General features: G+C 33.7%; 1 protein-coding gene across 2 annotated transcripts in view; it reads left to right on the forward strand.

Moving 5' to 3' along the window:
- LOC149807074 (protein patched homolog 1-like) overlaps window positions 1-15812 on the forward strand; it is a 100685-nt gene that overhangs the window by 39330 nt on the left and 45543 nt on the right. For both annotated transcript variants that reach the window (XM_089961510.1, XM_089961518.1), the window contains exons 8-12: window positions 1339-1460; window positions 1946-2093; window positions 3199-3330; window positions 3736-3894; window positions 13120-13218. In XM_089961510.1, coding sequence (XP_089817636.1) covers window positions 1339-1460; window positions 1946-2093; window positions 3199-3330; window positions 3736-3894; window positions 13120-13218 — 660 coding nt within the window. The remainder of the gene's footprint in view (window positions 1-1338; window positions 1461-1945; window positions 2094-3198; window positions 3331-3735; window positions 3895-13119; window positions 13219-15812) is intronic.

Raw genomic sequence — 15812 nt, forward strand, 5'->3', positions numbered from 1 at the left:
CCTCTCAAAGCACTGAGCACATGGGAAGCTGCCATTTAACCCCCGTTTTGACCCCCTTTTTGTAAAAATACTGTACTAATATTGAAAATCTATATAAATTACACTGTCACACAGACAAGAATCGAAAGTTTAAACCTGAAAGAAGTTTTTGATGAAAGCAAGTTTGAGTTCCACTGTTATTATCTTAGATGCATAGGGCTATCTTGAGGAGGCAAGAATGTCGACAATATCCCGTTAAGATACAGTATTTATTACCACAGACTACATGGCTGCTTTTCCAGTAAAAACAGTTTTTAGAGCAAGCAGAATTTTTATGAGTACTTACAAGTGTGTGTGTATGTGTGTGTGGGTGTGTGTGTGCATGTGTATTCATTCATGCATGTATGTATATCTGATCATTGGTACTTCCAATACCATGGTTTTGGACTGGCTGGAGAATATTTACATATAATCTTGGCGAGATAGAAGAAGAAGAAAAAGAAAGCAAATAGCAGTTTCTGCTACCATTATTACCTTTGTTTGGAAGAGTTCATATGAGAACATTACTGGTAAATATTCATCAGAACTAGATCTGTGTACAAAGACACTTCACAACTCTCCTCAAGTTCTCTACTATGATGTACAATATTTTTAAGACCATCACTTGACTGAAGGCAACAAACAAATCAAGACCAAATGGGAATGAACATTTCAATATATGCACCATCCATGAGGCATGGTGGAACCAAAAACTGCAGAAGTGCTTTAAAAAGTTTAATATTTTCTACAATGTTTTTGTAACAGAATAAAGAAATTTAAATATATTTCTTTTTTTGCTTTTCAAAATCTTTTGTAAGGAATACATGAAACTTTCCCTAAGTGGTTGGTTATTAATGAGTTTCCCCTATGTGTGAGAAGTGGAAAGTAGATGGCAGATCAGATAGGAGTTACTAGCACAGTTCTTTTCGCCTGAGCTGTAAAACTGGGCTTGGAATCTTGTGCCAAAAAACCAAAGTGGCTGATAAGGCACTTGACTCCCTGACTTCTACAGATAGCTTGGATAATCCTAACTAGAGGCATGTGTTTTTTCTGTGTACCATTGATTGCAAATTCATCTACAGCAGCAGTGGTATAGTGCTGCACAGAGGAAGAGTGAATTGCTACACATTCTTATAATAATAGTCGTCTTCTTTCTCAACCTAAGTGAGAAAAATGGGCCTCCCCCCACTCATTTGAGGAAAATAGGATCCCCTCCCTAATTCACAAACTTAAGTACCACTGAAAATGTTCTTTTTTGTATAAATTTACAATCATTGGATAAATAAAAGTTGCATTAACAAGATTTTCCTCCTATTTCAGATTCCTGATATTGGAGCTGAAATTACAGGTGGTTGCTATGGGTTTGCAACAAAGTTCATGCACTGGCATGAAGACCTGGTTGTTGGTGGTGTGAGGAAAAATAAAACCGGACATATTGTTAAGTATGTAGCTCTTAGTTTTTCAGTTTGTATTCTTACATACCACTACCCCCTTCTCCACAGCCACCTTAGAATTTAATTATTTTCTTTGCTTAAATGCTGGTTAGGGACTTTACTTAATAACAGAGAGAAATATATTTTTCTTTTTAAAAAATGATTTGTTTGCAGAGTGTACCAAAAATATATTTCTTCCACGTTAGCATTATTTCTTCAGCTGGAAGTTGATGTTTTCAACCTTTCAAAAGGATTAAAGTCAATAAAATAGATAACTTTAAGAGAAGTTCACAAAAATAGCTGAATACATGTGAAGATAAAACTAACCTTGATAGTCATTTTTATATTTGTCATATGAAACTTTAATTGGATCCTATGGCTAATTAGTTTTCATGTATGGTTTAAGATCATTCGTAAATGCATTTAGAAATTTCCCTTTGATATTTTTTCATTCAGGAACTGCATTGGTATTTTTAATTCATAATTCATTCTAGAGCTGAAGCACTACAGTCCATTGTCCAGCTGATGGGTGAGACTCAGTTGTATGAGTTCCATGCCTCAACCGCCAAGGTGGTCAGTATTGACTGGACACAGGACAAAGCCAAGGTTGTTCTACAGGCATGGCAAAGGAAATTTACTCAGGTAATGTCTGTACGGTTGGCAGGGTTGGCATTAGTGGTACAGGGCATAAAGGAATCAAGCAGGGTAGAACAAATTCATTGTCCTGCAGCCCAAGTGAAGAAAAAGTATAATTTCCACTTGCCCAAAATATCAAATAAAATGGGAAGGGTAATTGAAGAATTTGATGGATATTCAAACAATCCTGTTAGCCAGCAAGTATAATATTTTTTGCTTTTATCAATCTCTCCTGGGGATTATAATATAATAAATGGGGGCAATATTTTGTCATGGAAATCAGAGATTTGACACTTATGTCCAGTTGTTTAAGAATAAACAAGAAATAAGTTAAATTTATTTTAAAAAATTGGGATTAAAGAGACTATTCATAGTGTAATTTGTTTTCATAAGTTGGTAACAACCAGTTAGGTCCTGAAGGATTTTTGGACTCAGAAAACTAACCTTTGGACCACTGACCAGTATTATCATTGAAAACGTAACACATGAAATATGTATCACTGACCAGTACTATCAATGAAACCTAAACACATGCCTATACCTATGGATCTTAAACCAGTACTGTCACTGGAGTATCACATGATTTACAGGCACACTGGCAGCATATCAGACACTACATAAACAAATTCATGTCAACATATGTTAAACATTTTAAAACCATTTCTAATGAAAATTTTAGTGTGCACTAAGCAATAAAAACGAATTTGCATACGGTTAATATCAACATAAAATACTGATGTTTTATATGATACTAATGCCTTGAATATGGTTGCAACATATGCTCAGTTGCAATTTTGAGTCAATTTGCAAACAACAAAGATCCTGACCTGCAGTAGCATAATGTGCCTGTAGATCAGGTTCTGTGCTATTTGTTCTACTAATTACTCCTAAAAAACTTGTCCAGACCAAGATCTGCCAGCACATAATGTGCTGTCAGATCTGGATCTGTCCATTTTGCAATTGGACTCGTGAGTATAGATAGTAGGTACCTCAGCTCTTGTGATATATCAATTGGGATGGGCATAATACACAATGTGCATATAATAACATGTCATTTTATATGCTATGTGTTTAAGAGCATATAAGAATTTTGTTCATTATTTGTTGTTAGGTGCTGAATGGATTTACCAATGACAGCATGCCTGACAATATCTATGCCTTCTCTGGAACATCGTTGTTAGATATCATGAAAGAATTTTCCAATGTCAGCATCCCTAGAGTTGCCCTTGGATATGTGTTAATGGTAAGGTTTCTTTTTAACATGCTGGAGGAATTTTATTTTTAAAAAGTATCTTGTTTCAGGAAAAATGCTCAAAGAATTAGGTTATGTAGTTAGTATGGTTCTCAGTGGACAACAATGTATTTTTTAAAATTAAAAACAGATTATTAATACAGGACACTTTAATGATAATCAGCATTTTGGAAGGGAAAAAACCCATGAAACTTTTTCTTGCTGATCAAGGATACAAAAATTGAAATATGTGAATAAAAGTTTCTTTTAAAAAACAAATCCACTTGAAACCTTAGAAAATCAATTAATTAAATAGTCCACTTCAGGCCTTAGAAAATCATTTTAAAAATCCACTTACATTATCTTTTGAATTAGTAGAATTAAAACTGACAGAATTTAACTTCCCTCTTTTTGTAGTTGCTGTATGCTTGTATCTCGCTGTTAAGATGGAACAATGCAGTGCAGTCGCAGAGTGGGATCGGCATTGCAGGGGTTCTGCTTGTGGCACTCTCAGTGGCAGCTGGTCTGGGAATTTGTGCAGTTCTGGGAATTACTTTCAATGCCTCAACAACACAGGTAAGCATCTCTTATTAACATATTTATTACTGTAAATTGAAAGATTTAGCATCATCATTAAAATTTCAGAAATTGCATTAACTAGATTTGTTTATACTCTCTTAATAAGACACTGATCTTCCATCACCTAATATGCCAGCAGATCTGGGTCTGTATATTTTGTTGGCACTAATTGGTAGAACAAGTAACATGGCAGATCAAGGTCTGTGTTGTTTGCCATTGGACTTGAGAGTACATACACTAATCATACGCATGGTGTCATGCTTATCATCAAATGAATGCAGATTAATGAAAAGTCAGTTGTCTTGGTAATTTTGGGAAAGTATTATGTAGTGGAAAATTTGTAATTTAACCCTCACCTTGCCGTGTCAGATTTTAATTACATAATTTCTACTTCGTTAAATTTCTGACATTTTTTTACTCCCTTTAAAAATCAGAAACAAAAACATAGACATTTTGCCACATATAGTAATTACCTTCGGAAAATTGTCTGGCTTACAGGTTTGCCTTAGTAAAGTCTACTATAGCTAATTCTAGGAGGCTGTAAACAGTTTGTGTGTGGAATTTCTGGAATGTGTAATTTCCAGGTTTCTTGCTGAAGATACACATGCTTTTTTTGTTGTCCTTCATTCATTTGGCTAGAGACAGCTTGAAGTGAATGAGAGAAAACAATTACAAATGTTATCTCACTTTTTAGGAGCCAGTTTTTATCAAAGTGGGAAAGGTATTGGGAGGTTCATTAATAAATCTTGTCAGTGTTGGCAAGTGTGTGTGGTGGGGGGGGGCACAATGAAGTTGAAGGAGTTGCTAAAAAAATTCAATACATTCTTTATTCCAACAGCAGGAAGAAAATTTCTTTTATAAATACAGTTGTCAAGAATTCTTTTGGCAGAGACAATTTGTGAGGCCTTAGTACTGATTGCATTACTAGTTACTCTTGGAATCCTTACACTAGAATAGGGCCAGTGGATTGTCTTACTTTTGCCTTGTCTTGAAATGTGAAGATGGAGTGAAACTTGTGGGGGGATAGGGTGTGAAAGGATTGATCATGTTGTTTAATCTGACTGTTAAATAGGTTATCAAATTATCAAACTTACTTTTGAGCCATTCTTACAAATCTAAGTATACTGTTGTATGATGTGCAGGTAAATTAGGACTTGCGTCACATTTGATTTCAAGAAAGCATGATAGCCATGTATCTTATGGTACCTATTAGAGCTGGGTATCACCAATCATGTTGTATCACAATACATATCACTATTTGGGGTGGGGTAGAATATGTATCATGATAGTACTCCATACATAAAATAAACTGTAAAACATACAATGACTCCGTGTTTGCAAAACATTGCTTGTATCGTTACTGAACTCTTTTTTTAGGATATACTCAATTTCTGGAATGAACATAACATTTATTTCTGACTTTTTACAAATATATTCACTGAACAATTGTTCAGAGACAGGAATCTAATCTTAAACACTTTTTGTTGAGTTAGATTAATAATAATTCTATCGGGTCAGCATGCACACACAGGTGGAAAAGAACCATTTATGAATAAAAACATTCATAAAGTATCATTTCGAAAAATAAATATTTAAACTCTAGATGATTAGTAACTGTTATCTTGTGATAGGCAAATATCCTTTGTATAGTGGAATTTTAAAAAAGTGTTTTTCATTAAGATGTGCATGTACGTACAAGGAGACGGACTGTAGTATTAAGGAAATACAGTACATGTAGGTGATGTATATAAGAGTGAGTGTGTGTGTTTGTGTGTGTGTGTGTGTGTGTGTGTGTTTAAGGATACTTTACTTTTAGCTGACTTATTAAGAGACTGACCATTTGGCTTTAAATATATGTATTACATGTAGATGATGTAGATGGAGATTCATAGAGTGTGTGTGGATTAAGGAGATATTACATGTGGGTGATGTATGTAGAGATGATTGATAAGAGAGTGTGTGAATTAAGGAGAATCAAATTACTGCATGTAATTGATATATAAGGGGACTATTAACTGTGTAGCACACAGGATATATTATATGTATGTGGTTATAAGGAGCTGTTGAGTTTTATATATAGTTTAAATGCTCATGTTTACTTAATTTGAAGACATCACAAAAATGTTAACCTTATAACAGTTTATGTCATTTAGTTCATGTTTGATTCCACGATCATCCAGTGTCAATAGTTAGAGCTACATTATTGCCATGGAAATATTGATATGTATCAATATATCAATGATATTGAAGCACCTCAACACATTATGTAATGGCAGATCTGTATGTACACTGTTTATAGTTGGATTTTTCATAGACAAGGATAGATGGTACATAGATCAATTATGATTTCACGATTGTTTTATAGAGAGTGATATATGGTATTTTAGATCCATTATCATTTGGTGATTGTTTTATTGTTCAGAGTTTTGTGTATTGCTTGTTGATAGCTAATACCAAAAGTTTAGTAACAATAATTGGTTATTAGATAATGTGTGCAAAAGGTTAGTAACAGAAATTGGTTATTAGAGAGTGCCTAAAGGTTAGTAACAAAAATTGGTCATTAGATAGCTAGTGGGTAAGTTTAGTGACAAACATTGGTTAATTAGATAGCTAGTGCCCAATGGTTAGTAACAAAAATTGGTTAATTAGGTAGCTAGTGCCTAATGGTTAATAACAAAGATTGGTTAATTAAGTAGCTAGTGCCTAATGGTTAATAACAAAGATTGGTTAATTAAGTAGCTAGTGCCTAATGGTTAATAACAAAAATTTGTTTTTGCCACCTGTGTTGATGTAAGAACAGCAGTTCTTAATGCCTGTTTCACCTGTAATATTTTGCAGCATTTATGTTGAGTTAATAATTAAAAACTGTCTTTCTCTTTGTGTACCTGTAGCTAAAGTGTATGGCACTCCCTGATTTATGTTAAGCTGGTTCATTGCTCATTCAGGTGAAATTTATTTGACATGCCATTCTGACATTTGTTAGGAGGTCCACATCACAATGGCATATTTTGCATGATGGAAGAAGAGTCCCTCTCAAATAGCACTGTTTTAAATTTTGTTACTGACTAGTTATTCATAAAATTCCTAATGGTTCTTCAACTTAAGCATTAATTTTTGTGATGTTTTGGTTTAAATGTACACCTTTTAATTTTTGATTGAGGAGGAAATGGCTTATGGGTCACACAATATTTATTTGTATCAGTACATACTTCATTTTTTTACATCTGCTTATTGTTGTAGGCATATAACAAAAAATAGAAGATTAATCTGTTTTATTTCATACAATTTTATAAACAGAGTAGATGGCTACAAAAATAACTTTACTGTGACTTATTGTACAAGTTGCAGCAGCTTCAATAACATATAGGGTTATTACATTAGTTATCATTCAGAGTCATTTAGCTAATTATAAGGACATATTTTTTAATTTTTTACATCAATAAAAAATAAATGAAACCATTAAAAATTATATATTGAATCCAAATAGTAACTGCAAGATTCTGTATGGTGAAGCATATAATAAAACATTTCATGCCCATTGACCCACGATAGGTTCAAAATATTTCTTAGTTGAACTTGTACAGCCTTGTACTTAACATCTTTAGTCCTGCTAAGTCAGGGACTTTTTTGTATTGTCTTTGCCAAAATGTAAATAGGCCTCATTCCAAATTGTAAAACAATTTAAAATCATGCAGAGCTCCAGCAATATACTCTTGCAGATTTTATTATTAATCTTTTTATTGCTCCCAAACCCATGATTATTCTGGTCCCAGGCCCCAATCATAACCTTGTAAGAAAAAGTACAAGAAAATTTCAATTTTTCCATCCCTGATCAAGTAGTTATAAATAAATAAAAACATGGTTCTTCAGAGTGCTAACTTTTTTTAAAATATAAAGTTACCTCAAAATCCTCGAATGAGTGTATCTGCAGAAAGCAAATAGTTCTATCAATTTGACAAGTATCATGCTGGGCCAACCTGAGGGTGGGCTAGATACTGGTGCAGTGGCTTTTTATGATAAATGAGATTTTGTTCCATAGGATCATTAGTGCATCAACTGATCTAGATTCCACACTTAAATTATCTCAGATACCTAAATCTACTATTTGCTTCCCCCCCTACTCCTCTTTAGATGCATTCCACCACTATGGTCGTTGTTGAAAGAGAGGGGAAAAAACGTTGATGAATCAATTTAGCATTCATTCATCCTCATGGATGAGTTATTATGATGAATTGTACTGTATATATACCAGTGTGTGACATGATCCGATGTAAATACTTTAAAACATGTACTATAGACCTGGATTAATAATTAACCTGGACATCAAAATACCATGTTTCACACAATTCTGATTCTTTTAAAGTCTACTTTATTATCAGGGAAGAATGTGTATCAAATACGTCTTAACAAAACAAGTTTCTATTCATCTCGTAATTGGCCCAAGGCAAATGATTCTTAATTCACTCTGTGTGGTCTTGCACTATCTATATACATACCTGTATATTTACACACACACAGAGGCTTTAAAATGTCATTCTGTGTGTAAAAAGTTATCTAGGTGAATTCCCACAAAAACTGGGAGCCGTGGTGGTTTAGTGGTTAAATTTCTAGACTCTTGACCAAAAGGGTGCATGTTCAAATCCTACCATTGAACCCAACATGGGTCAGTTATTGTTGTGTCCTTGGTCAAAGCACTTTATTCCCCAATAAATTGGGATTTAAAGGTATGCATTGTCTTAACTATACAAGAGAGAAAGATAAAATCTGCATGAGAAAATTATTTGCATAAAGAAATTAATGCTGAACTTTGAAACTAAGCTTCTATCAAGGAAACCAACTTTTAAAAAAAATTAGTGCAGGTTGTATCTAAAAATAAATTGGCACTTGTTTAGCAGTTGTTTGGTGCATATGAACAAAATGGAAAAGAAAAAAATAATAATACTTTCAGCTGACTTATTGACTGACCACATTAAAATCCTTAACTAAAATGCCAATTAAAGAGATCACTAAAGTAGGTAAAACTTGTACAGATACAGAAATCGGGCATTATTATGGACTATTCTATAATTTAATTGTTACTTAAATTACCAGCAATAATTTGAAAAGACTAGAATTCTTTATTTACAAAACTTGTCTGTGTGCTTCCCTATTTTGACTTGCAACACAAAGTTTGAGCTTTTTGGCTATGTTCCTGGAGGATAGAACTGTCCCATCAGCAAACCTCAGTTGAATATATGCATTTGACTTTTCATGTTCAACATGTATACATTGTTATATGGGGGATCTTAATAATTTTAAACCTATGACCCATGGATTAAGGAATTTGCATTAAGGATGGACACTCAGTTACATGTGTACATTTTTCTGTTTCAAGCCCAGTAAGTGTATACATGTATATGGTTATTTGGTGGGGATCTCAATAGTTTCAAAGTTATAACCCATGCATACATTTTTCTTTTTCATGCCCTTTTAGTGTACAAGGTGATACAGAGTGTGAATTGCATAACAACTCTAGCATTAACAAATTTCCATGAAATTGAATAAACAGTACATAATATGAGTCCTATTCATATATAATACCCTTGCATAAACAGACAATCACAAAATAGAAAAATTACTTGGGAAATTACAATTGCATACCTTAATGCTGTTCTGTTTCAGAAATTTTGCATCCTAGCACTAAACCCTGTCTTTTCTTACAAGACAGCCACCTGGTTCCCTTTTCTTGTTTAACAAGGAAAGCACTATTCTTTTTAGATGCCCTCGGGGTCAAACTTCTCCATTCAGGAATTTTAAGACTAAAGAATTTCAACTAAGGTCGTCACTTTAAATTCACATTATTTTCAAAGTGTACACCTCTGGCCAATTGTAAGCAGCGGTTCCTAAATTATCCCAAGATAATCATTTCTTCCATAAGATTTCAGACAGCATAGAATCTGTGAAGTATGGGGCATAACAATTTCCATTTGAAAAATGATAATTTGACGTGGGTTCCTATCAAGCGGTTATGGTTGGTAGCTCAAATGTTTACATTCTCAGGACAGCATAGCAGTGCTTTGATCAGTCTCATTGAGTCATAAATTCTAGCCTTTCAAGTTTTAACACGGACATGGGGGAGACCAGAAGAAAGGTCGAGGTAACCTGCCACAAAGATTTTTCTGGCTTAACTGTGATAAAATTTCAATTCTCAATGCATTCAACTTTAAGGTTCAATACAATTCAAAATTTGACACTTTACTTAGACAGATCTGGGTCTATGTTTGCAGTTGAATTCAACTTGTATGCAAGTATTGACCATAACAATGTGTGCCAAGTCTGAAATATTTTCTGAATGAAAAATAAAGGACATAATTGTGAATTAAAGGGAATCAACCAAACAAGACAGTATAATTTGTATCACAATAATATCATATATACCAGCTTGTATGTCAATTCAAACTGCAATCAAGAAAAATACCGTATCATAATGTGGCTGTATATCAGGGTCTGTGTTGTTCGTTCTACTGATTACTTCTCACAAACTTCACAGATCCATATCTGCCATAGCATAATGTGCAGGCAGATCTGGGTCTGTGCAGTTTGCAGTTGGCCTTGACATGTAAGTGAGTTTATATAGTAACTATTAAGAAAAAGCTAAGTACACAGAAAGTAATCTGCTGAAAAAAACAAATGGGACATTACTTGAGCTTGCTCTGATTTTAGTTTATGACAGGCTGTAGTAATGAAATCAGCAGGTAAGGTAAAAATATTGTTACTTATAGAGTTCATTCTATTTGAAGGCTGTTAGACATGATGTGGAGCACAAGTTTTCTTTGCTATGTAGGAACCTTGTTGATTGTTAAATAAGATTCACATATTATGACTAAGATAAATTAGTGCATAATTAATCTTGACAGTTAACAAAAAGCTTCACTCACAGGTAGGTAATTCCTTTGTGACATATTACACAGAGAGACTGCCTTGAGTCTCAAGCTCAACCCATATGAGTATTAGAGAAAGCTTGGTATTAGCTTCCCATGGGTCGGTGGTTGTTCCTGCGGTTTTACTGGGTTCCTTCTCCACCTGTTGTACTGGCTGTCATGTATAGCCTATCATGTGCTGAAAAATGGCATTAAACCCCACAACAACTATTCTCATGATTTGTATTATTAATAAAATGAGTGTGATATTTGAAGTTTATTGCAAAAATAATTCAATTTTCTTTTAAAATCAAGTGATAACACAGAATAATTTACAATATATGTGGAAAAATAACGGCAAAAATCTGAAGGAAGAATATTCTTTTCAGATCCAGTTTTTTAAACCAAATCTTGTACATGATTCATATTTTGCAGTATTTAGTATTATGTTTTTTGATGTTTCTTATTCATTAGGTATTTACAGTGCATTTGAATGTTGGAGTGTAGGATAAACAACCTTAGTGACTGGAAACTTAAGTAATAATTTAAGACTATTTATCAGACACTAGATTTAAAGAGATGCAGTAATGTTTGATGGTGATTTATGCGAATGATTTTATCATTGAACACTTTTTGGAAAAAGGGATGCTAAATATTACATTATAATTTGAAAATGATGCAGTTGTACTGTTTTTACAGTCGTCATATTTTTGCAAGTGATTTAAATTTAGCATGAGACATTATTTTTGTACTTAGCACTTTGGATATTTTCAGAACTTTGCTTTCATCATAATGAAACAGCATGATGAAACAGTTTCACAAATTTCATTGTCTGGGAATAAATCAAACAATTCAGACCCAGATTTGCTGGCACATTATGGGTGGCAGATGAAGGTCTATGCTGTTTTTTAATAATTTAATCCAGAAGTTTTGAACCTGATCTGCTGATACTGATGACAGATCAGGTTTTATGCTTTTGCATTTTGGGCATGGACTGTTTAAAGATGGTCCTTTTATGTCTTAGATAAAATCGATGTCTGAGTAATAAAAGAAATCATTCCAATATTTTTTTCTTCTTATTTCATTTTAAGTTATAATGACTTGAAAAGAGGTATCTGTTTCACTGGATAAATGCCTGTTTTCACTGTTGCAATTTAAAAAATGCTCAAGCACACCAATGTATAGGTTGCTTGCCTGTGTGATTTTATTGGCACTAAGAGATTTTCACTGGCTATGTCCTGCCAAGGAATCAGTTTTAAATGCCTTTCACAAGGAAATACTAGCTGGTATGGTCAGCCAGTGCTGGTATCTAACTTGCAACCCTTTTATTAAGAATCCAATGCTTTACAGAGTTACAGTGAGGGGATTATGTAGAAAATTGGAACAATGAAATTGACTACCATATATACGGTACTCACTTATAAGTCAGGTCAGACTGCAAAAATAAAAAATCCTTATCTGCCGTAGCATAATGGGCCCACAGATCAGGGCGAGTTTTGTTTGTTCTGCTGATTATTCCTAACAAATTGCACAGACCCAGATCTGCTGGCATATTATGCAGTTTGCAGTTGGAGTTGTCTTATAAGCGAGTATATAAAGGCTAGTATATGTCTTCAATTTTGCTCTTCTTTTCAAGTAATTGTTTCAATTCTAACAAGAAGAACAAACAAACTTTGCACTTGGCTTAGCTTTCATATATAATTGCTTGCAAGTCCAATTGAACTGCAAACTTCTTAAACCTCGATGTACCATTACATAATGTGCTGGCAGATCTTAATCTATGCAGTTTGTTAGGAATTAGAACAACAAACATGCCTGGATTTATTGTTGTATTAAGCGATGGTAGATCTGTATAATGGCATATCATGGACTGTGCAGTTTGCTTTTGGATCATGCTTATATAGTAGTGCTACAGCATGTATCTGGTGTGATCATGGGCGGTGTACTTCTTCACATGATTGAGCATATACAGTAGGTGAGGGAGGAGACATGGGGATGGGTGGGTGTATACCAAAAGAGTTATATGTTGTGCAAGATAGATACTGCTGAAAGATCAAGTTAGAATTTGAATTAAATATTTACTATGTAGTTTATCCAAAATACAGAGAATTTTTAATGAGGTCTTTTTAAATGCACGCCTATGAAATCTTCACACCTGTCCGGGTAACTGCTGTAATAATAAATGGTTGCCATTCAAGTGTCTGATGAAATCAGGATTATTTGATAATTGTTTTTAGCTATTTCATATTATTGGGTGCATATTGGATGAATTGTCATCATTTATATGATTTCAGCTCATGAATAATTATCTTTAAATTTGCAGATAATTCCATTCCTTGCCCTGGGACTTGGTGTTGATGACATGTTTCTCATTGCACACACTTATGCAGAAAATGCAAAGAATAAGCATATTGCATTCAAGGTAGGTTTCTTCCAAAACAAATTCTGCTTGTTTATTTGCTTCTGTCAGACTCTTTTATTATTTAATGTTCTAAACCTATTTATTAAAAAAATTATTAGATGTGATAATTTTCAGATATATGCTATTGATAGTACTATATTAGTTTCTATAAACAAGTTCTATATGAAACCTTAACCAATATTTTACCAGTGTATGAAATATATCCTTCAGAAAGAACAAAACAAAACCATTTTTTTTAGTACCATATATACTCATAAGTTGAGTCAAACTGCAAAGAACAGAATTCCTGATCTGCCAGCACATTATGTGACAGCAGGTCTGGATCTGTGATGTTTGCGGAAGGACTAATCTTAGAAGCAAGTAATACAGTGTGATACAGCATGGCTAGTCTTAATACAAACACAGTTAAAATTTGAATGTCATTAACACATCTTGTAGTGTATGATGCATTAATTGATTACAGTCATTCTTTGTTGTCTAAAGAGCAGCATGTTTTTTTATTTTTTCATGAAATGTAATTCACAGATATATTATATGGTAACTCTACCATTAAAGCCTTACACTGGGTTCTATATATATGAATAACCGTAGTAGAAAAAATCAGGTTGTATATATGAATTAAATACTAGACAAAATGGAGTCTGTTCCTGCGTAGGTGATTCACATTAATTTCTAAACAAAATTGTGATGAAATATAAACTGGATGCAGGAAAATTATATAACATTTTCAGGCCCAACCAGTATTTCTTCATTAAATCCTTACAGTATCTAAACAATCCACCCCACTACTTTTATTCTTTAAATGGAGGTAGAAATCCCCCCCCCCTTCCATTTATCATTTCTAGAATAAACCCTGTACAAAATGGGTAGTAATCAAGTAGCTTGAAATTAAGCTCATATTGTGAAGAGAGATGGCACAAAGAAACCCTGTCCATAATTTTACAAAATGCCTCATTAATTACCGTATTTACCATTTTAAATCCGTGTGCTTGTGCCATAAACTCACATTAAACTCTATTATTATTATTATTATTATTATTATTATTATTCAGAACAGAAGTAATTTTAAAAATCTTTGTTAATTAGAACATTGATTTGAAATGTCCTTTTTGTACTTGAGAGTATTAGAGTAAGGGAAAAGGATAGGTTATGTTAAGCAAAATGCCTTTGTTTAGGAAACACATGATAGGTGTACTTGTTCCCCCATCTCTCAAGCCTGTTGATTACATTTTACCTTTCAGATCAAATTTTCAAATTGTGAGGTCCCACTAGTCAGGTTTTGTGTTCTTGTACCATGCAATAGTGGTAAAGGACACATTGAATGGATAATAATAAAGCTCTATTGAAAAGAAAATTATCTTAAATTTGCAGTAATTTTCCCAAATAGCTGCCCATTGTGATGTTTATTTGAGTTTAACACAGGTTTTGTGGTTGTTCAAAAGGTTCTCGTTCATTCCACATGACGGAGTTTATTCGTAGCCTTTTGGAAAGGTTAGGTTTAGAACTGTTCACTGATGTTCCTTATCGCACTGAACGATAATTATTAAATAGATAGAGAACCCCCTTAGAGATGAGAACTCTTCAAACTAATTTAATTTCAGTTTGATTAAAGTCTCAAGTACCATAAAGTCTAATGAAAAAAATGGAGGATCTACAAATTGATATTTGTTAATTGTCCAAAAGAAGATGTATTAATATACAAATTAAACAAAAGCAACTTTTCACCTATACGCAGTAATACACACCTGACTTACATGGCATTTAGTATCATGATGCTGATTTTCACATCATTGGAAAAATATGACACAGAAATGAAAAATAGTAACATTTGAACCTGTTTAGTGTTGTCACTACTTCTGCAAAATTGGCCGAGTGGTCTAAAGCGCTCTCCGTTACGGATCACTGCCATCTCATCTCTGTCTGCGTAGGTTCGAGTCTCGGATTCGGCCAATGTGGGTATGTGAGAAAGCTTGCCAGTAGCTTCTCGAGGGTCGGTGGTTCTTTCCGGGGATTTCCTGGGTTCTTCCTCCACCATTAATACTGGCCGCCATGTATAGCCTATCGTGTGCTGAAAAATGGCATTAAACCCTGCAACAACAACAACTTCTGCAAAATAGTAGCTTGACCTGGAGTTTAGGGTTTTGAGTAAACTGCTGTTACAGAAGATGAAGAACCAAAATTTGGATAATTCCATGTAATTTTTTAAACACTTTCTGATTATTTCTCATGCAGAGTTAACCATTGGCACACTAGTAAAATGTGAATAATCCAAATTAATTGCGAATAATAAAATTTCACTAGTTAACTACTGGGATGGGTTTGATTGTTGTCTCCAGCTTTTCATAGAAATGGGGGTGGGGTCATTAACTTGGGCTCCTTGTTTATCTTATATATCCCACTTTGGTTTCAGTAAAGTAAATCTCTTAATTATTATTAAATTTCAACCAAATGTGGTGTGGTGTGAGATAGTGATGATGCTTGGCTAGTTCACTTGTCAGCATTTTATGCTATCATTTAATGGAAATTATTGTCCCTAATTGCTGGACCACCCACTTTTGATTCTAAAAGTTGCTCTTTCAGTTATATTGAACTTA

The sequence above is a fragment of the Sinohyriopsis cumingii genome, chromosome 1 (genome assembly GCF_028554795.1).
Source record: "Sinohyriopsis cumingii isolate HCF-2022 chromosome 1, ASM2855479v2, whole genome shotgun sequence".
Lineage (NCBI taxonomy): Eukaryota > Metazoa > Mollusca > Bivalvia > Unionida > Unionidae > Sinohyriopsis > Sinohyriopsis cumingii.